Source organism: Anarrhichthys ocellatus, unplaced genomic scaffold (assembly GCF_004355925.1).
Source record: "Anarrhichthys ocellatus isolate YVR2014 unplaced genomic scaffold, GSC_Weel_1.0 scaffold40, whole genome shotgun sequence".
NCBI lineage: Eukaryota > Metazoa > Chordata > Actinopteri > Perciformes > Anarhichadidae > Anarrhichthys > Anarrhichthys ocellatus.
This window is the reverse complement of record NW_022280070.1, coordinates 166,928-186,927: the sequence shown is the minus strand read 5'-3', so window position 1 is coordinate 186,927 and position 20,000 is coordinate 166,928. Positions and strand designations below refer to the sequence as shown.

The following is a 20,000-nucleotide window of genomic DNA, read 5'->3' as shown; positions in this document are numbered from 1 at the left end:
TAGTTTCAGGTCTTTATACACTAATGGGAGCATAGTTATGAATATTATATTCCATTTCTGCAAATAAATCCCCCTAAATGCTATACACTGCTCCTTTAAGTTGCTATATGCACACAGAGGCTTCTCAAACTCACGTAGGAACTCTTCCTCATGTTCTATTTTCTTCCTCCTGAGTACTCCTGCCCCCACAGTTTCCCCACTATACCCCACTACCGTTTCTCACTTCAACCAACCCTCCTCTGATATTACATCTCTCTTTGCTCTTAACCTCTGTACTCTCTCCAACTGGTCTAAATAGCAGGACCAGCTGGCGTCATCGCTAAATCCAGAACCTCGTCATCTGTGCACAGTGGGGCTAGGGTTGCACACACCTTACACACACACACACACACACCTTACACACACACACGGGTTATTCAGGGATGATTCACAGGATTTGAATGGGACTACAATGAAATTTGGGTCCAAGTGGCAGTTCATGAACCGTGGGTTCACGTGAGTTTGTCTCACAGAGAGCCGCGCTGGTTGCAGTACTTGTATTGGCCAGAAGGTGGAGACATGCACATACTTTAACATAGAGGGCTCCACCGGGCTTGCCAGTCTAACTGGTACAGTCCTTTGCCCACATGTATCAGATTACTGTGTCAACTGTTTACTTACTGTAGCAGACACATTCATATTGCACTCCTGACAGACAAAAGCAAAACACAACATCCCCGCGCTGTGTCCTTCTGAGGAAAAGAAAAAGAGAGCGAGAGGAAGATAAGATTTCGTTCTTCATCCATTCAGTGGAAAAAGGGTTTACACTTAAGGCACCGTGTCCTTTGTCTTATTATTGTGATTTCTCCGGATCTCTCTGCGTAAATTAAATATTTATTTCTGCTCCAGAGTTTACTTTAATTGGTCAAACGCTAATGCATAAGACCTTCCACTGAATGGAAAAAAGCAGTGGAAAACAGTGCTATAAATACCTCTTTTACAGTGACCTAACATGGGGTTAAATGAGTCAAACCAGGCTACACATGAGTCATGACAGAATAAAAATAGTTCTCCATGATGTTACGCTAACAGAAAGATATTTCTATACAAATACACGCTTCAGATCTTCAAGTAATGGAACACATTGCCACAATATTAAATGCACATAAATACCAATATTCTTTTGCAATAACTGCATCATCAAATCCAAGCACCCACAACAAGACACCAGCTCACTGCCTCCAGCTAGAGACAATTCAACTGTGAACAAATGTCTATATGAGTTACAGCTATCATGCCAGACAAGTGTGCAAATACCGTACATATTACACCCCTTTTACTGCAATATGCTTCAACACTAACAAACAGTGTCTGGCTGTTGTGCCCTTGTAAGGCCATTCAGTGAGTAACAAGAAAATATCCCCCATTAGATGTGCTGATTAGCAGGGATTGAGTTTTTAAACGACTCTACTTGTTCACTGGCTCCGTCTTTATTGTGCAGATTAAATATACTATAGAGCAGGTCTGTTGCAAGTCATTTGGGCTGGACACTGCCTCTGGGGGTGTGGCTGAGATCCCAGGAAGAGAGAGGCTGCGGGTTCAATCGGACCCTATTTACATCATTAACATGCAATCCCTATCCGTACACAGGGCTGCTCAATTCAAACATGATGGTCTGCAATATTAATGTTTAAAAGGCATTTCTGCATAGTGTTACTAGTGGCAGAAAACTGCACAGGGTCCCTTTAATGCCAGGTGTAAAAGGGCATGGGTCCTTACATCTGAACCCAGTTTCAACAATGTTGTCTGCAGCCTACACAGCTAGAACAGAGTATCATCCTTTGGGGGGGCGTTCCTTTAAGAATAAATGATGCATTTCATGTATACACACACGTCTGAGTGTTTAGGGTCAAGTTTAAGGTCAACTTTGCTCTTTAGTCAAGTGCACTTCGCTGAAATACAGCGTGTGTACGTCCTTTTCCTCGAGTTTGAGGCGAGTTTGTGCGTGAGCAAGCTCGCCCCTGAGACTGGGTGCACTTGGAAGACGGCACTAGCTGTTTATAATGAGTTAATGGGAAGGGCGACCTAGTATGTCTGAAATGTAAACTCCAGCAGCAGCTAGCAGCAGCTCTACAGATGCTGTAAAAACACCGGCACACAAGACACCCTCTCCCCCCTCTGGGAGCATTTACATCTTTTGCATCTTCAAACAGTTAGAAGCAGTTTCATTTGGAGTGTAAAAAAATCAAACAAAAAAAGCCACCTACCATCCTTCCTCTGGCTGACTGGCAGCAGGTTGGGGGCGGGCTGCAGGGACAACTCTTGCAGCTCATTGGCCACGGCTTCACTCTGAGGGCTGCTGAGGATGAAGACACCTGCATCTGGTCGCTCCCCAAAATAGGTCTCCATGGTTACCGGGGGATTCAGAGTGAGGCTGGCAGACTGACCTAGGAAGTGAAGAAACACATGAGGCCTCTCTCTCTCTCTCTCTCTCTCTCTCTCTCTCTCTCACACACACACACAGATACACACTTCTCCTCTTCTAAATAGGAAACAGTGTGTATTGGACAAATATCTTAACAAAGTTAAGATAGTTATAAATATAATTATCTTTCCAAGATAATCAATATTCTATATAATATTTCTCAGTATCTGATTAATGTCTATATCCCTCTATGATTTACTAACAGCGTGTGAGTTGGTCACTGCATAGATATTAAGAGTGAATAAAAGAGGACTCTTTTATTAGTGCCATACAAAGTGTGTTGATGTAGTAATGTTATGCAGCTTGTATAAGAGTTCAATCACATCTTTTGTCATCTCTATTTATCTAAGGACAGGAAAAAAGGATCACATGCGTTTTGTCAAATAAAGTACTCCCTAACATTTGTTCAGTTGGTTGGAAACACACACACACACACACACACACACACACACAACAAGGTTTGGCTCCTGAAAGCTGCCAAAAACGATGATAAACTGAGCTAAAGCCACTTTGTCATCACTATATCTCGCGAAAAACTTCAACATGCCATTAATGTCAAACATGAAATATTATGAGCTGGATAATACTCCGTTTGGCTCGAACTCATTTATGGAAAGAAACGCAGATTATTTCTTTCTCAGTTTCTCATTCTCAAAAAGGGAAGTCTTCCAACCTTTAGCTGACAAACCTGGATTCTGTCGGTTAAAATGACGACTTGAACTTGAACAGAGAATGAGTCACCACACACAACTCTGACACCCAAACAAAAGAAAAGAAGAAGATTTTGCACCTAAATTAGAGCAATGCTCATAAATACAATGGCTGCAAAGAGTCACGATCATGTTACAGTTTCTTTTTTTTTACCAATTTTGGATTCGACCTGAGAGAGAGCTCGTGTCAGCTCATTACCTCGAGGAAATATCGTCTTCCTACAACGTTGCTTCAAAATGTAGCTAATTGTCCAACAAAAAAAAACACTTGAAGAGGCAGCATCATTAAACCGGTGCAGCTGTTATTTTCGTCCCACCAAAAGCAGCACTGTGACTCACTTCACTGGCTTAATGTAGCTCCAGAATATCCCGGCGTGTTTGTGTTGGAATGTAAACAATGCATCGAGTGCACGCTCTTCACCCTGTTCAGTCAATTAAAAACATTTCCAAATAAAAGTTCTCCCTGTAACATTTGATTTTGTAGTAGTTGCATAATTCAGTTTAAAGAGTATTTTTTGTCTTATTCTAAGACTGTGTATGTTTTTAAAAGACCGGACGTAAGAAGAATGTAAAGCAATAAAGACATTAAGTGGATAGCTTTACTCAGATTTACAGCCAGAGTTTGGGATTAACCATTTTAACAAAGAGTAGTGAACACACCGAGTTTCATTTTTGTTGTTGATTTAAACTGTCAATGATAATAAAGACAGTCTTCCACAGTTTGTTGTTCAATAACTAACGTAAAAATGAGGCCCAGCAGCAGCAGCAGCTGCTGTCAACAAGGACTTGACAGTCTGCGGTCCACACGCAAAGCGAGCATGCAACAGCGCTGCATTACGCACGCAGTGCAGTCACTTGTGTTGTGAATACGTACCGTGGCACTATCTTTGTTCCTGCATGGTTCCCATGTTATTGCCTGCTTCAAACGGATTACAAAACAAAAGACTAGCGGAGTTTTGGGCTAGTCCGGGGAGGCTGACAAGTTTGTGCGATACACTTTGTGAAGTCAACCAGGGTGGGACAAAATATAATTTCCTGTTAAAAAACTTTCAAAATACAACTCTTATTGTCTACCATAACAGGAAGTGAAACTTTGAGATAATGCTCACAATTGTTTTGAAGAAACACCGCTTAACCTCCGGTGTTGTCACGCAGCATCACGAGAGACTTCCTCCGGGGGGCGCAGAGCCCACGCGCCGCGACAAAATTCCCCGTGGACGCGAGACCGACCAGACAGACAGTCTCATATGTCAGTTGTCTGCTTATTCTATACAGTCCATGGTTGTCTGTCCGTAGCACTTATCTCGTGATGAAAGTGAAGCGGTCACACGGATATAAAGGGTTAGTCCTTTTTATTTCGGTGGGAGTGGCACCTCCTCTTGGATCGACAGTGAAAGGTTTACCTAACACTCACCTGTCCTGATAAGAGGATGCACCCTTACGACGTTTAGTCTCTTACTTAAAATACAAATATATTGCATTGTTTGGGTGCCAACATGCGTCAGCACTGATACACTAGGGAGCCCATGGGATTTAAGACATATAAATAAAATAAATACATTTGCCATTATGTACAGCTTTGACATTACTTGACTTCGTAGGTTGTTAGTGTAAATTAAGTTTATTTATATAGCACCTTTCCAAAGCAGACGTCACAAGACATAAAGCAGAAGTATAATACAAATCGTAGATAGAAAAATTAAATAGCCTAAAGATGAAAATATATTGGTGTTTTTCAATACAGCAGCCAGGTGGTGAAAGGTTCAACAAATTAAAGGGAGAGGGAGAAATCCCCCTGAGCATCATCTTGACATTTTATCAAATGTGTATGTATGTGTGTGTATGGTCAAAAAATGAGCTGTGAGGGCCCCAAACCAAACCCCCATTTCTCCCACTCTGCCCACACTTGGTGTGTTGGATTACGACCTGGCTCCAGATATCCTACGTGGTAATTAATTTATGCAGTTGAGAAATGTAAGAAGAAGTCATAAAATATCTGAACCTTATTTGGAGTCATGACATCTCGCATATTTGGAATCAATATTCAAGAAACTATTATAAATATTCTTCCCCTTCTTGCTATGGTCAAAAAGCAACCACGAGAGGGCGACAAAATCAACAACACAGGCGCGTCGGCGACCAGGGGGGAACCATTCTTTCGGTCGCAGAACTGGAGGCCAATATTTAAGACGGACCAACATGGCGGCAAAACAAAGCTAATGCTAAACAAGTGAAACGAACGTGTGTAATAAACCTGTAATTCACTATTTTTTTTTTCTCACGTGGGAATGTTCACACTACATCGAGAGACATCCATTTTCGGTTTGTTCTGACAACACATTCATTAATGTTAATGTTACAGTAAAGTTAGAATCAAGATAATCTGACAACGGACATAAACATTAGCTAATTCACCGCTAGCTTAACCGTTCATCATGTGGGGTGAAATCGATCCTCCAGTTAAAACACGACCGAGTTCGTGTGAGAGTGAAGACGAGAGTGATTCACCGGAAGAACCCGTGACACTGTCCCAAATATGTGACTTTAAACGCCCCACGGAGGCCCAGCAGCCGCGACAAGAAACACGGGTGAGACCACCATCATCAGCGGCCACAACTTAACCGCTGTCTCTGCTGTGTGTACAATGCAAAACATTTGCTGATTGTGTGTCTGCTTGTCACAAAGTACGTGAGCCAGGCTGAGACGATCTGTGTGAATGCCATGGTGGACGCCATAGCCATGAGTGGAAGCCGAGTGAAGAGCCAGCAGAAAGGAGATGCTGAACTGACCCTGAAGGAGCGCAGAGAGGAGCTGCTGCATCAGTACAGGAGCAGACCGCTGGTGTTCCTGGAGAGGTACCATGTACGTGTAACACAGCTCAATATGTGTATGTGTTTATTTACCCACACACTGGTGTGTGTGTGTGTGTGAGATCCGGGCAGCAGCTGATCAAAGTACTTTGACCCACCTCCCCTATATCTAGGTCTGCCTCAAGCCCCAGAACCTGTCAGCGTTTGCCCACGTCCTCTCAGATCCACGTGTTCTTCACTACAGCGATGTGATACAGAGACGGGCTGCGGCGCTCACCAACAGGACAAGGGTTCGAAACCAGCGCTACGCCGCCCTCAGGGCCCTGCAGAGGGGTACGGGCTTTATTTTTGTCAACAAACAAACAAAGAATATATTGATTCATACCAGTTAAGACTTCTTTAGTACAAGAATTGTCCAGACTCAATAAGACCGATGACTCATTTTCCCTATCAACTGTGCCTCAACCCTCTCTTCCTCTGCCCTGCCTCCCTTTCTAGAGGGTGAGTATTTCAGTGAGGAGCAGATGAGGATAAGGGAGCCGCTGTTGTATGAACAATATATCGGCCAGTACCTGACTGATGAGGAGGTGAGAGCCTGATGCCGTGCCAGAGCTGTCATAGCTCCATTTCATAATGTGCAGTTCAGTTTAGGCAGTTTGTGTTTGTTTGTTTTTAAGTAACTTCTGAATGACGTATATGTTTTAGGTGCTGGAGCGCTCCCAGGAGGCCATGCAGGACGATGCACAGGTGGGACCAGGGGCGCCAGCGGGAGGCACAGGAGGGCTCGCCCACCTCCTCCTCAGCTCCTACCAGGAGCGTCTCATCCAGAATCGCCTGCAGGAGGAGCAGGAGAGAGAGGACGGAGCACGGGAGGAGGAGGATGAGGACGATGGTGAGAGAGGCTGAAGTTGTACAATAAACGTAGCTTCTGTGCTCTTACGGTTCTGTCAGTCAGCATGCGTCTCTCTCTCTCTCTCTCTGTATTTCTACTGCAGGCTATACTTTCCAGCAGAAGCAATGGCAGCCCACCCCAGAGGAGAAGGCCCTGTTCAGGGAGGAGTTCATCAGTCAGATGCACCAGCGCTTCCTAGACGGCAAAGACAAGGATTTCAACTACAGGTCAGCCACACCACCACTTAATGGGCATTCATACGATGTAAAGGCTGCATTTGTGTTACACAGACATGGAACAGTGTGTCATCACGGATATAAATATCTACTGAATAGAAGAAAAAAAATTGGATTTATTCTAATGAAACAGAGAGATATTTGATAATCTATGTAAATAACTGCTGAGTGACAACGTTTCGAGAGCTTTTGAATACAACTCTGAATGCCTTCTAGAGATGACAGTGGCACAGAAAAACATGAGATTTGTAGCTATTAAGGTGTTTATAACATTGAGATCAAATGTGTACTTAAACAGTGAGTATTTTTCTATTATTAATGCCAATTCTCAAATGTAAACACATTGCAAATGCTGGTGTCCTGATCACTCAAGCCTGCAAGTAAAGTAATAAAGGGACAACATAGTTGCTAACTAATAGTGAATTAATGTTAAAGTGGTCAACAGAAAAAGTGACTGGATGTCACCATACGCTTTGTGTTGCTTTGAAAGACTGCATCGTAAGTGTTCGTGTGTCCATTACAGTGAGGTGGACGAGAACCCAGACTACGACAACTTGGACATAGTCAGCAGAGATGCGGAGGATAAATACTTTGATGAAGATGACGAAGAGGAGGAGGAAGAAGAGGAGATGGAAAATGATGATGATGAAGGAGAAAATATGACGGAATAGCGTCTGTAGTAGAAGTAACAACTCACTGCTTTGATTGATCTGTAAATACAAATGTACAAATTAAGGATATGTATTCTATTTGTTTTTTCATTTTACACATTGAACCAATGCAAACACAGCTGGTTATAAATATTGTTTCGGAGTCTTTTGCAAATGTAAATATAGAGCCCTTTAGTTACCCTATGACTGACGGTTTACTATTCACCTTATTTACGTCATGAACAAATCAAATGAAAAGCAACATTAGAACAAGGAACAAGGACCCAATTACCTTACAAGAGGAGATCAAGTGTTGGCTGACATATATTATCATAAAAAACAGAAAATAAATGTACTTCTTTTATATTTAGTTTTTAGGTCAATGTGTGAGATCTGCGTCTCCAAAAGCTGAGACGAGCACATTTGAAGTTACAAATGTAGTCATGTCTCCGATAAGTCAAGTTTTCTGGCTGACTTTTCAGCTTCATCGATAATAAAATGCTATTTCACAAACTACACTTCTGGTTTGTACTTCTTTGATCATGTGGTTACATATTTACATTCATTCTATGGCTGGTACACGGTACTATCATCTTCTGTCACAATGACAGAGGCCATGTTTTGAGAATTTAAGAGTTCAAGTTTACATCTGGGTCCATATTCATCAAGTGGCCCGGAACCCTGACAGGGACTCATTTTTGCTTTCACTTTTAAAAAACGTTTTTAAAAAAGCCTCTTCTAGCCAGATTTTGGGAGAACTGCACAGCTGATCTGACTTGACTGCATGGCCGACCATTGCCTTGCAGCTGCCCAACAATAATAATTATGACCAATTAATGCAGTGTTGAGGTTGTCAGTGGGATCACTGGTTGATCCAATGTCTCCGGTTTTAGTCAAGATTTCAGGTTTGATATCTGGCGACGAGGTAGCAGATAAAGGTCTCGCATCAACTGTCTGCTGACAAATAAGACCGAGGTTACAGAACAGAATCACTAGAATTAAAATGTTAATACTGTTAAAGCCTTTCTTGATTGTAGTCGGTGAAATTATTAACAAAGAGCACACGCGGACACACATCTTGAGATTAAAATTTATTGAAGAAGCAGCATCCCTCCACAAATTAATTCGACCTATTCCCGGTCTCATTTCACGTGGGCAGTATTATGACGTTCACACCCCCGAGCTGAGCTAAATTGTCATACAGTAGCTATTATACATACACGTTGATGACTGGAAGACTTCAATCTTATCACCAGAACTATTGACAGTTGATCACAAGGCAGCGGCTTACCTCTGTGCTGTCCCTCAACAGAGGAAAAAAAGAAACCAAACAAAGTGGAGCACACTCCCACTACAATACTGAATCACCACGATGAGGTTCAGCTGACTGTGGAGCTCAGCCAGCAAGACATTCTGATGAAGCTGCCACCAGAGGGCACCACGTCACATTTACAGTCACTTTGACAAAACAAACCGAATAATTGCTGAAAGAAATCATTGCATTTTTAACTTAGACTTATTGATGATAACATTTTTACTAGCAAGTTGTACAGTTGTGTTACATGACAGTAGATTGAGTCTGAATCACAGGAGAGGGAGAAATCCATCAAATCAAAAACATGTTTTTTTCTGTTTCTAGAATTTGTAATCAAATTCATTCCTACGCCTATTGAATTTTCTTAGAAAGCCATGGTATTTTCCCTGAAATAGACAGGCGACAAATAGATTTCTTGAAGAAAATCAAAATGACAATCACAATTCCCACCAGAAGGGTCACACTTGGCAACTGAAGAGCCAAAGCGACCAGTTCTATTCCTCCCAGGAAGAGGATGACTATCAGAATGTAGGAGGACATGCGGATGTAATTCTCTGCGTCCACTCTTGATTTTTCCTCCTCTTTCCTCCACAGCTCCTTCTTCTTCATCTCCAGCTCTTCCCCCTTGAAATGCTCCAGCAGCCGTCCCTCCTTACGACCGATCTCAGTGCTTCCCTCCACCAGGAGGCTCTCCTGTTTTTCCCTAATCCTCCTCTCCGGTTTGGGATACAGGGCCGATTGGTAATGGCCCCCTCCATTCAGGGACACCAGGGTCTGGATCTTTGCCACGAAGCTCGTCACCTGGTTCTGGTCCTCTGGGGTCTTGTTGTCGAAGACGTGGAAGCCGCCGCTGCACTTGCGTATGAAGTTGCGGAGGTCGTCATCGCTCTCTTTGATGACGTCGTTTATCGTTTTCCCACCCAAGCGATCCCCATGCGTGAACAGCACGATGGTGTAGTCCCACACTCTGGGGCCAAACATTGCTTCGATCAGTTTGTTGGTATCCTGATCTTCCTGCGTCATCCTTCCTACAGGGAGTGCTAGCACAAAGACGTGAGGTCCTGGTTCCTGGAGTTTGACGCACTTCAGAATATCTCGCATTACCACCTCCTTGTTGCGGTACGTCTCAAAAAGGCCCGGTGTGTCAATCACAGAGACGGGCACATCTCGAGCTCCCCTGGTCGCAGCGACAGACACGTCCTTGACCGTCCCGCTCTCCTTCTCACAGTACTTAGTGACCCTCTTCAGCTTCATGTCCGATACAAACGCCTCTCGCCCGAGGATGGTGTTGCCACTTGAGCTCTTGCCGACCCCGCTCTTCCCAAGAAGCATGATTCTCAGGGGCTCTGTGAATTCAACAGACAGAAGACATTTTACTACACAACGCACAGTAAAAGGTGGTCGTTCTCATTTCTCACATTTGCTTGGATGTCCATGTATTATGGTGAACATTTTAGCCTGACCAACGCAGGATCTTTGAGGCTAACACTGAGAGGTAGTGGGGTGTTTGAAAACTCTATATATCGGGCGATAGTCATATAAATATTACAAACAATCTTGATGTGAATCATGGGAGCCAGAAGTAGCAACTTTACTTTCATTTTTAAGTGTCAAATCACTGTATCCCCACAAATATTGCCCTCATTAAAAAACCTTTCAATAATACCCGTCCAGCCGGTGCATGTCTGGACCAGAGGGTGTCAGAAGTGTTTTTAACTTGCACGTCCCATGCATGCAGTGCTGGACTGAGTTTTATGAAGATAATGCAAAGATATATCGGCAATTGTTTTGTGGTGAAGTTTGAGAAATCAAACCATGAAGATTTAGGAGAGCAGTCAGATTAGTCAGCATTACGTGTTATTAAAACGACTGCTTTTTGTTTTAAAGGATGCTAGAATGTGGTGTGACCGGCTACAAAGATGGAATGCAGTGAAGACAGATATGCATGCTGTAGTAAAATTCCAAGAGGATTTTTTGTACGTCCCATCACGATCCACATACCTACCAAATTTCATACAGCTAGGTGAAACCCAATGTTGGGGGCTACTCAATAGGGGGCGCTATCGAGACAATATTTCATACTTCGCAGCTGGACACCCCAATCAGACCAATCAATTTTCGCAAATTCTGGTTTGCGTGCCAAATTTCAAAAGTTTTCCAGTATCCCAAGCACCTCCTTTTTGCGATGAAAGACACACGATAATAAAAAGACACGCGATAATAATAATAATAATAATACACATTAGAACAATAGGTCCTCCGCTCCGACTACGTCGGTGCTCGGGCCCTAATAATACCAGCAAAGAGCAAATAAGATGACAATACTTGTTTGCTGTTAAGTGTAATTGAGATAAGAAATCAAGGACAATACGTGACAGCACGTGCCTTTTACTCAGTTTGCCTTCGGAGTTGCTTCAGTCTTGGAAAGACAGAAATAAAAAGCTCAGCTAACCTCTCGGTCTAATCCAGACCTGCCTGCAGCTGCTCAACATGCAGAGAGCTGTTAGGAAAGTCAGACATGTGACTAAAAACTCCTGTGATGAGAAACAAAGTGATGGCTTGTCCCGTGGAACTGAAGTAAAATCCTTTTTAAATGGAGTTCAGTTCATTTCAAATCATTTGGCACTTCTCTTTATGGGCAAACAAAGAACAACTAAAAGATTTGAGAAATAATATTTAATTTCTATACTTACGTTCCTCCTTCTGCTCTGCATCAGGCATGTTAGGGCTGCTCTCACTCAAACTGTCAACCGACATTATGCCTGTATAATGTCAGCTTTCACAGCGCTTTCTGGTAAACTGTGTCTGAGAAGAGGGCCTGTTATTGGTTTCTTTAGTTCAGGTCGGTCCAGTTTTCTCCAGCCGCTGCCGAGGAGAAAGAAAGTAAAAGTAAGAGGAAATGTAATGAGGGCAGGACACTAAACTAACTAAAGTTTTAGAGGTTATGTAAAACCTGTAAAACTAGAAACTGGCTGGAAACTGTTCAATGACCTACAAAAGCAAAGTACGACAGTAAAACTTGCATCTACAGTGCTTTCATGGTACACTAACATGATTAAACCTTTCTTTTTTATTGGTTTATTGATGGAAACCAAATAAAAGTCACATGCTGTGTGTGTGTATACAGTTGACTATGGAATAAACTTGAATTTGTTGGTGAACTCTGAGGGTCACGTGGTCAACGACAGGAAAACAATTTCAATTCATAGTGACATAAGTAGTACTTTGTAGGAAAACTTCCAACAAAACAAAAATCGGTTGGTAGATAAACTGTGCGGCAAAATGTCCACTAGAGACTAGAGGTCCATGAAAAGCCTTCGAGAGATCCACAGCGGGTAGACAGGACCTTCTGCCTTTAGGATAGAGTCGCAGTCTCTCAAGTCTATCTATAAACAACATGGCTACGTGTTCATTGGTTGTAGCTGTTCCTCCTGCCTGTACTTGGCCACACCTTCTAGTGAAGTGATGGGAATCAAGATCCACAGTACTCGGTTTGCACAATCATGCATTATAGAGTTCATCCGAAGCCTAAATGGGAGGGAGATTTTATACTAAAGACTATAACTTAGTAGGATATTTGATTTTTCAAAAACAAACTGCTAAAGCTTCATACTAGCTTCTGCCTGACTTTATAATGTATTTTTGGACAGAACATGCACTATGGATTTTGCCCCCAATCAGTTATCACACATGGGAATAGCATTAGGGAGACACGTCTTGTTGGCCCGTATGGAGAGGAGGAATTATTGCAGAGACCAAAAACTGTTTCAATGTCCATCAGGATGCCCCGGTATTGACTCTAAATTAAGACTTGAGACAATGTGAACCTATATTTATCATTATCACTGCACGACAAAACTTCTGAAATCAACCGAAGGTTCAAAAAGGTCGTTTTTATTTGATGTTAGTGAAGAAAACTGTAATGCGCTAAAATATTAAGCACCCCATTTCACTTTATGCTTAATGTAGAAAAGAGAGCAGCTTGTGTGATTTTTATAAAGTTTCATTTACACTATAATCAGGAGAGTGGAACCCTTTTCAGTAGCATTATGGAACTCAGAGGTGGGGGGGGGGGGGGGGGGGGCACTACATGTTCAGAGGATTAGGAAATTTTAATAAGATCCTGCTTTGCCCCTCCGTCACTTCCGCTCAGCCAGTCTCTGCAGGAGGGCAATGACTGTGTCCTGCTTGGAGGAGAACAGCTCCAGGGCCGTGGCTATCCTGCCGAGGGACTCGGCCATCCGCACCTCCCTCCTCTCGCGCCTCTTCTCTCTGGCCTCCACCCTGCGGCGAGCCACCCGATCCAGGTAGGCCTGCTCCTCCTGCCGCTTCAGGACCTCCTGGGACGACGTGGCGTCCCCTTTCCGGTTCTGTCCTTCGCTCCCCGACAGGGATGTCGCAGACAACGAGGTGGAAGTGGAGGAGGTGAGAGAGGAGGAAGTAGGCGGGAAAGAGGGGGAGGAGGAGAGGCCGAGGATATTGTTACTGTTGCTCAGCGGCGCCCTGCCGAGGCGAAAGGGTACGGCGCCTGGCGAGAACGACGGAGCTTTGCGGCCTGCGTAGGGCGACGCGTTGAGGTCGGCGTTGCTCTTCGGGCCAAGCGAAGGGAGAGTAGAACCTGTCCCTGTGAAGCAAGGTGAGGAGATGAAAGATGGAGATGGCACAATGGTGGCTGAGTGAATACTGGTTGCAACAACATCGCTGTTGAGGACGATCAGGGGCTTGAGCTCTGGAGCATTCGTCGGGCTGACGGTCGCCGTGGTCATTGAGCTAATGACAGGAGCGCTGCTGATGACTTGACTGCCGGTGGCCCGGTGACCCGCTGACTCCGCCCCACCAGTCGAAGCAAAGTCCCCATTAGGGCGGATGATGGTGGTGGGCTGCGGGAACTGCGGTTTTGCGGCGATCTTTGCCAGAGGAGCGGGCAGCGCGGAAACTTTGTGTCTCTTGTTGTGGACGATCTGAGTGCCAACGGTGTCGCAGAGTGTTGCGTCCATCAGCTAGAGTGAGAGGAGACCGACACAAAGAGATGGAGAGAGGAAACAAACAACCCAAGTTATTTGCAGCAGCCAGATCAGATGATCTCTCAGCATTAGCATCGCGCCTGGAGCTCCACTATCCGACTTTTTAAAGACGGGCAGGACAGGCCTACTAAGCTAGGATTGCACAGCTGCTGCCATTGTACATTACATTACAGTCATTTAGCGGACGCTTTTATGCAAAGCGACTTACAATTCAGATTCTATCCTATCCTATAGATATCTATATACACCGTAGGCACAGCTACAGGAGCAATTTTGTGGTTAAGTGCCTTGCTCAAGGACACATCGACATGCGACTAGCAAAGGCGGGGATCGAACCGCCAATCCTCTGATTGAAGGACGGCCCTGCTCTCCACTTAGCCACAGTCGTCCGTTGTAGGACGGTGGTTTAGCAAACGGTCAAATACTTTTGTCTTTCAGGTGAAGTATACCTGGCAAACTCATAAAAACTCCCGAACTCATGAAAAAAAACAACACAGCGAACAACGTGGGTGAACTTGGTTTGGGGTTGGAACTTTGTCGCTGGGTCAGAAACTATAAGAGGTGTCTGGTGGTTTTCCCTGTGTGGAAAAAAAACAGTTCTGGAAGGAAACACTCACATCGAAGAACTCCCACGATGTTTTAGCGTGTCCCGTCTCCCGGCTGCGGTCTTTAACCCTCTTGTATGTGACGATGAGGTTGTTCCACTTGCGGCGGATCTTCTCAACAGGAAGCAAGTGGCCCTTGGAGGCCATCTCCTCCTGGACGCTCTGGAAGAGCTGCGAGCGCTCCCGGGTCTCGTACAGGCCCCAGCGGCGCCCGACGGCCTCGATCAGACACAACACGGCTTTGGAGGAGAAATCGGAGCTGGAGGGGAGCGTCTTCTCTGAGGGGGCGGGTGGCATCGCTGAAGCTAGAGGACACGACACAGGCGACTTATTATTCCTCATATGTAAACGGTTTTGAAGGAGATATAGTCAGGGTTCGTACAGTCAGGAAAAATCTGGAAAAGTCATGGATTTTGAAAGTAGAAATTCCAGGCCTGGAGACCCAGAGGGTTTTGGAAAAGTCATGGAAATTAGCTTCACACTTCCTGTATAAGAGAGGATATGTGGTTCTTTAAGATCTACAGCATATTGGTTAAACTAGACTGGAATGTTTGGGAAGATCAGTCACGTCATTTGAAGTTATGTTGTTGTCTGCGTCGGGTAACGTCAAGACTCCGACCTTTTATTTCCCACGTATACACAGACGTTTCAGAGAACGCATTTGTCTCAATGGCCTGGAAAAGTCTTGGAAAAATATTGGTAAAAATGTGCATGAACCCTGTCTACTGAAATATATTTAAAGGGCCCATGAACATATTTTCTCAACCAGCATCTTTCTATTAGCTCTATTAATTCATTAATGTCTGCCAAAGTTAGAACTGTTTTCAATTGTTTCGAAACTGATTTTCTGTTTTTCCTTTGTTCTTCTCGCTGGTCTGATGTGGGCGGGAAAAGATGATGTCACATACTCCTGTGCTCCAATCAGGATAGGCAACATTTGCAGACAGAGGACAGTTGTTGGGAGTTGTTCCTTGAGCATTAAAACATGTGAATATAAAACAGCGTAAGCTGATTTTAAACTTTGCTGTTGTTTATTTGGTCATGGATATTTATTGTTGTGGAATTTTTTAAAAAGATTTTAAACCCAGTTTCAAGAGGCTTTAACATGAAATACAATGGAAAAATTTGTATACGCTTTCAGAAAGCTCCAATTTATGAAAGTTTTTGGAATCTGAAAACCATCATTTAAGAGCTTGAGAACTAATTAAAAAATAAAAAACTCACTGCCACTGAATTTTATTTCCACAAGTTTTAGCCAAACTGAAAAAAGGTTTTCTATCAGCATCTTTAGGTTTGTTAACACAACAAAGGCAATGTGTGAGAAATTCAGAATCTATAGACTCTGTATTGTGACAACAATCACAACAGTAAGTGTGATCCACTCACCTGGAGCGATCTTCAGGTACGTTTTTCCATCCTCTGTTGTGGTGAAGAAGCGGTCTGTACTCACAGGATCTGATGGTGGGGACACATATAAGTGGTACACATTGTGTTAAAAGATGTTTTAAAAAGATGGCGCATGCTGATCTCAATATTAGATAGAAATGAACCCCCAAAATAAAATAATTTAATAATAAACCAGCTGATGTGTGCACTCACACAGCAACACGGGAGTAGCTGTGGTGCCAGCCAGCTGCTCTGCAGTCGGATCCACTCCTCCTCCTCTGCATGCGGTATCTCCGCAGGGCGCAGGCGACTCTCGGCTGCCCACAACCAGCGCAGATGTCTTCTCGTCGACCGCTTCGGTCTTCACATGCATTGTCGCGACGTCGCTGCAGCCTCCTTGCAGGTTCCCCTCCATGGCCGACACGGGAACAGACAGCAGCAGAGAGGCCGTTTTGTCTGCGCAGGCGTTGAATCGGGAGAAAGTTTGCAGCTCGCGGGTCTCGGTCGGTGATGGTGTTCAGCCCCGGTGTGCGCTGCTAACGTCATGACTACCCCACGCGCGCGCCGGGTTAGTTAGGTGCGTGACGGACAGACGCCACATCCCCCGTGTGTTTTTCACGAGGGGAAGAGAAATGGCTGCGCTGTCCACCTCGGCCGACGGATGCGCAGGGCGGCTGCGCAGCTCTCCGCACAGATTTGCTGCTGGCAACTGTGCCAGTGACGTCAGCTGGCCGCAGATACCATACTATGGCGAATGCAGTAAACAGTAAAAGCTTTAGAATTAGATTATCATCAGGATTTAACCTCCATCATGTCATGACTTATAAAAGAGGAGCCATTCTGTCAGTTTAACAGCAAATGTGTATTTCTAATACGAATTAAAAGTTTAGGTTTCATCTTCACATTTCACCTTTAAGAGGCAGGTTTATGGAAAGAAGACATGTCATTGAAGATGTACACAAGCTACTATTTTTATTTTAAAAACAGAAATCCACAAGCCACAGATTAGAGATCGAGACAGAAAGAGAAAGTGCAAATTAATTGCACTTTAAGTACTGTGCAGCGACAATGTTGCATGATGCAAACTGCTTCAGACAAACGCAAAGTCAAATACTGACTTTTACAATACATTCAGTTTGAAACCCTCCTCACACGTGGCATAACACCATAATAAAAAATAAATTAAAAGAAACATGTCAATAAAAAGAATGTTGAGAACAACACACAGGGAAAATACTTGTTATGTGTGCTGTTTTAATCTTGCTCTGTAAAGCACTTTGGCTGCATGATCGTATGGAAGGTGTTGAAATGTTAAACATTCGGTTATTTTATGAGTAATGACAATAAATAGTGAAGAATCTATTTTTAATGCATTGTAGTAGAATTATAGATTGAAACGTGTTGTCATAATTCAAGTAAAAGTCCCTTGCATTCTCTTGATTAGGAATCATTTCTTTCGGGATATTTCAACCACATAGGAGGGTTATATTTAAAAAGATAGGTACCACAGGCATATTTACACATGCTTAACCTTTTCCCAGCCGCTTCTGAGTTTGACAACAGAACACTGCTGATCTGTCACCAGCCTATTCACTGATGTTGAGCACGCTCTTAAATTCTCTGTCAAATAACTCCTTCAGTCTGTTGCCCCTGGCGAGGAATTCAGCATTGTCCTGCAAGAGAACATAACAGACAGTTGTCACTATAAAATGTCCAGAAAGATTCATCTTAACTTTTTAACTGATGAAAGCTCCTGACCCTGCATGTCATCTAAAGCAGCGGTCCCCAACCTTTTTTGCACCACGGACCGGTTTCATGTAAGACAATATTTTCACGGACCGGCCTTCAAGGTGTGGCGGAAAAACACGACGAAATAAAATGATACGATCGGCATGAAAACAAATATAAAATGCATAAATAAACACAACTCACAATAACGCTGAATCAGTGGGAGCCCTGAGCTTGTTTCTCTGCAACGAGACGGTCCCATCTGGGGGTAACGGGAGACAATGACACCCGAAGTGTGTTCCTGATGTCCAGTCGACTCCGTAAGTTAGTTTTGATTGCCGTCACTGCAGAACATCCCGCTTCACAAAGAGGATGTTGGAAATGGAAGCAGGGTTTTCAGTGCTTTAGTGGCGATCTCAGGATATTCAGCCTTGATTTCAATCCAAACACCAGCAGAGTTGTTGTCTCAAACACACTTTTAAGACCACCGTCATTTACAATCTCCAGCAGCTGATCTTCTTTGTCGCCACATATACAGAGCGGGTTTGGCGCGTCAGAATTACTCCTGATGTTTAATCAGACTCCTGATATTGTCTGTTAAATGAAGCTTTCATTTTCTTGGAAGTTAAAGGCAATTTTTTTGTCTCCTTAGTGGCCTTTCCCTCTTTGCAAAGAAGCTCTCCAAAAGTTATTTACTCATTTTCGCTAGTTTGCAGTCTTAATTTTTGAGGTAACGTATCACGTGACCGAGACAAGCGTCTTGACATGTGTCAGAGGCACAGGCGGATGAAATTGCGAGAGAATCCGGTCACTTTTCAAAATAAAACTTCTTTCAGACTCTGATAATCAATAAAACGGAAATAATATAATATTTATTCTTTCTGTGCGGCCCGGTACCAAATGATCCACGGCCCAGTACCGGTCCGCGGCTCGGTGGTTGGGGACCACTGATCTAAAGGGCTTTTACTGACACTTGTCTCTTACCCGGTTGTATGAAGCACAGTTGGAGAAAATGAGCTGGACGTCGGTCACAAACTCTCCAACGGTCTGGTAGAGATTCTTCTGGAGTTTGTCTGCTATATGACCCAGCCACATCGGAGTCTGGATCACGGTGGAGTAGCCATTCAACTGAGGATGCCAAGCAGCAAATGAATGAGGTACTCAACGCTGTGCAACACCTTTATCATTTGTTTACATCAGTTCCAGATTTGCATAAGTAAAGATGGAAGAAGGATTACAAAGTGTGTGCTCATTTGTAAATAATTATAACAATCCACATTTAGAAGCTGGTACTCTATTCATAGAGCAAGTCACCGCATTTTCCAGAACACTGCCCTGCAAATGTTTCAGAATAAAAGCCTTGTGTTCGCTAATTACGGGATTATGGCCACAGAAAGACGCTAGAGGGCTTTTATTTTGAAACAAGAAGTTAAAAATAAGGGTGGCATGTCTGTGACATGTCCTTCAGGTATATAAATCAAAACTGTAGCAATGTTGCTGATATGATGACAATATATACTGTCAAAAGATAATTTTCACTGTGCATTTTTACTGTGAACATCAAGCGGAAAAATATGCGAGACCCCAAATCTCTAGAGGAGACGGAGCTAAAGCCGGCAGTGTGCCCTCTTCTAACCTGTTAATAGTTGAGGGCACTTTGACAGCTATACATTTAATTGATTGACACTATTTGTCACGAATAGCAAGGCAGCTAACCAGTGCATGGGAACGGCAGAGAGAAAGACTTACATAGAGGCATGGGTTCGCAGCAAATGTGTGTTCCTCATCAGCACTGCACAGACACAGAAGGAGATACTGGCATTGCTGTTGATGTAAGGGAAAAAGGGATGAGTGACGGCGGTGTGACAGATGGACAGGTTCAGCTTTAGTGGGAGTCAGTATTTACGCATACACAGAATCTGACTCCGGTATATATAAAAACAGGGACAACAAAGCTGGACAAAGACGAACAAACATGTTTTACCTTTGTTCATTGTTTTTCATTATGCTATAAAGACAGAGTCACACAGTTTACTCACCAGTATGCGTTTGGATATTTGGCACAACATGGTTGCTTCTCTTTCCAGCTCCTCAGAGTATAAATACACTCGACTTTTTCTGAATATGCAGAATGTACACATCCACAGGCCATTGTCCCTGCTCACACACACACACACACA

The 20,000-nt window shown here is 43.7% G+C and overlaps 4 protein-coding genes across 6 annotated transcripts in view; 1 reads left to right on the top strand and 3 right to left on the bottom strand.

Annotated features, from left to right (window-relative positions):
* The window catches only part of LOC116394553 (myocardin-related transcription factor A-like), a 32,584-nt gene extending 28,210 nt beyond the window's left edge, over window positions 1-4,374 (bottom strand). For 2 of the 3 annotated variants that reach the window (XM_031867728.1, XM_031867731.1), the window contains exons 1-2: window positions 4,049-4,173; window positions 2,247-2,426 (exon numbers count right to left, since the gene is read on the bottom strand). In XM_031867728.1, the coding sequence (XP_031723588.1) occupies window positions 2,247-2,388 (142 nt within the window). In that variant the 5' untranslated portion in view covers window positions 2,389-2,426; window positions 4,049-4,173. Of the gene's footprint in view, window positions 1-2,246; window positions 2,427-4,048; window positions 4,174-4,283 lie in introns of those variants that run through there. The other variant, XM_031867729.1, reaches the window with a different exon arrangement.
* Window positions 4,375-5,374: 1,000 nt separating this feature from the next.
* On the top strand, window positions 5,375-8,594 carry ccdc97 (coiled-coil domain containing 97). The gene is made up of 7 exons (XM_031868013.1): window positions 5,375-5,762; window positions 5,860-6,036; window positions 6,158-6,317; window positions 6,483-6,571; window positions 6,690-6,876; window positions 6,980-7,103; window positions 7,636-8,594. Exons 1-7 carry the CDS (start codon window positions 5,610-5,612, stop codon window positions 7,781-7,783), a joined length of 1,038 nt encoding a protein of 345 aa, XP_031723873.1. The 5' UTR covers window positions 5,375-5,609; the 3' UTR covers window positions 7,784-8,594.
* A 260-nt stretch (window positions 8,595-8,854) lies between these two features.
* Window positions 8,855-12,851, bottom strand: LOC116394727 (GTPase IMAP family member 7-like). The gene is made up of 2 exons (XM_031868012.1): window positions 11,771-12,851; window positions 8,855-10,423 (listed from the first exon to the last, which is right to left on the bottom strand). Exons 1-2 carry the CDS (start codon window positions 11,832-11,834, stop codon window positions 9,429-9,431), a joined length of 1,059 nt encoding a protein of 352 aa, XP_031723872.1. The 5' UTR covers window positions 11,835-12,851; the 3' UTR covers window positions 8,855-9,428.
* Window positions 12,852-13,164: 313 nt separating this feature from the next.
* LOC116394726 (uncharacterized) lies at window positions 13,165-19,964 on the bottom strand. The gene is made up of 7 exons (XM_031868011.1): window positions 19,860-19,964; window positions 19,570-19,644; window positions 18,805-18,948; window positions 16,306-17,765; window positions 16,093-16,161; window positions 14,719-15,011; window positions 13,165-14,077 (listed from the first exon to the last, which is right to left on the bottom strand). Exons 4-7 carry the CDS (start codon window positions 16,505-16,507, stop codon window positions 13,217-13,219), a joined length of 1,425 nt encoding a protein of 474 aa, XP_031723871.1. The 5' UTR covers window positions 16,508-17,765; window positions 18,805-18,948; window positions 19,570-19,644; window positions 19,860-19,964; the 3' UTR covers window positions 13,165-13,216.
* Window positions 19,965-20,000: the final 36 nt, after the last annotated feature.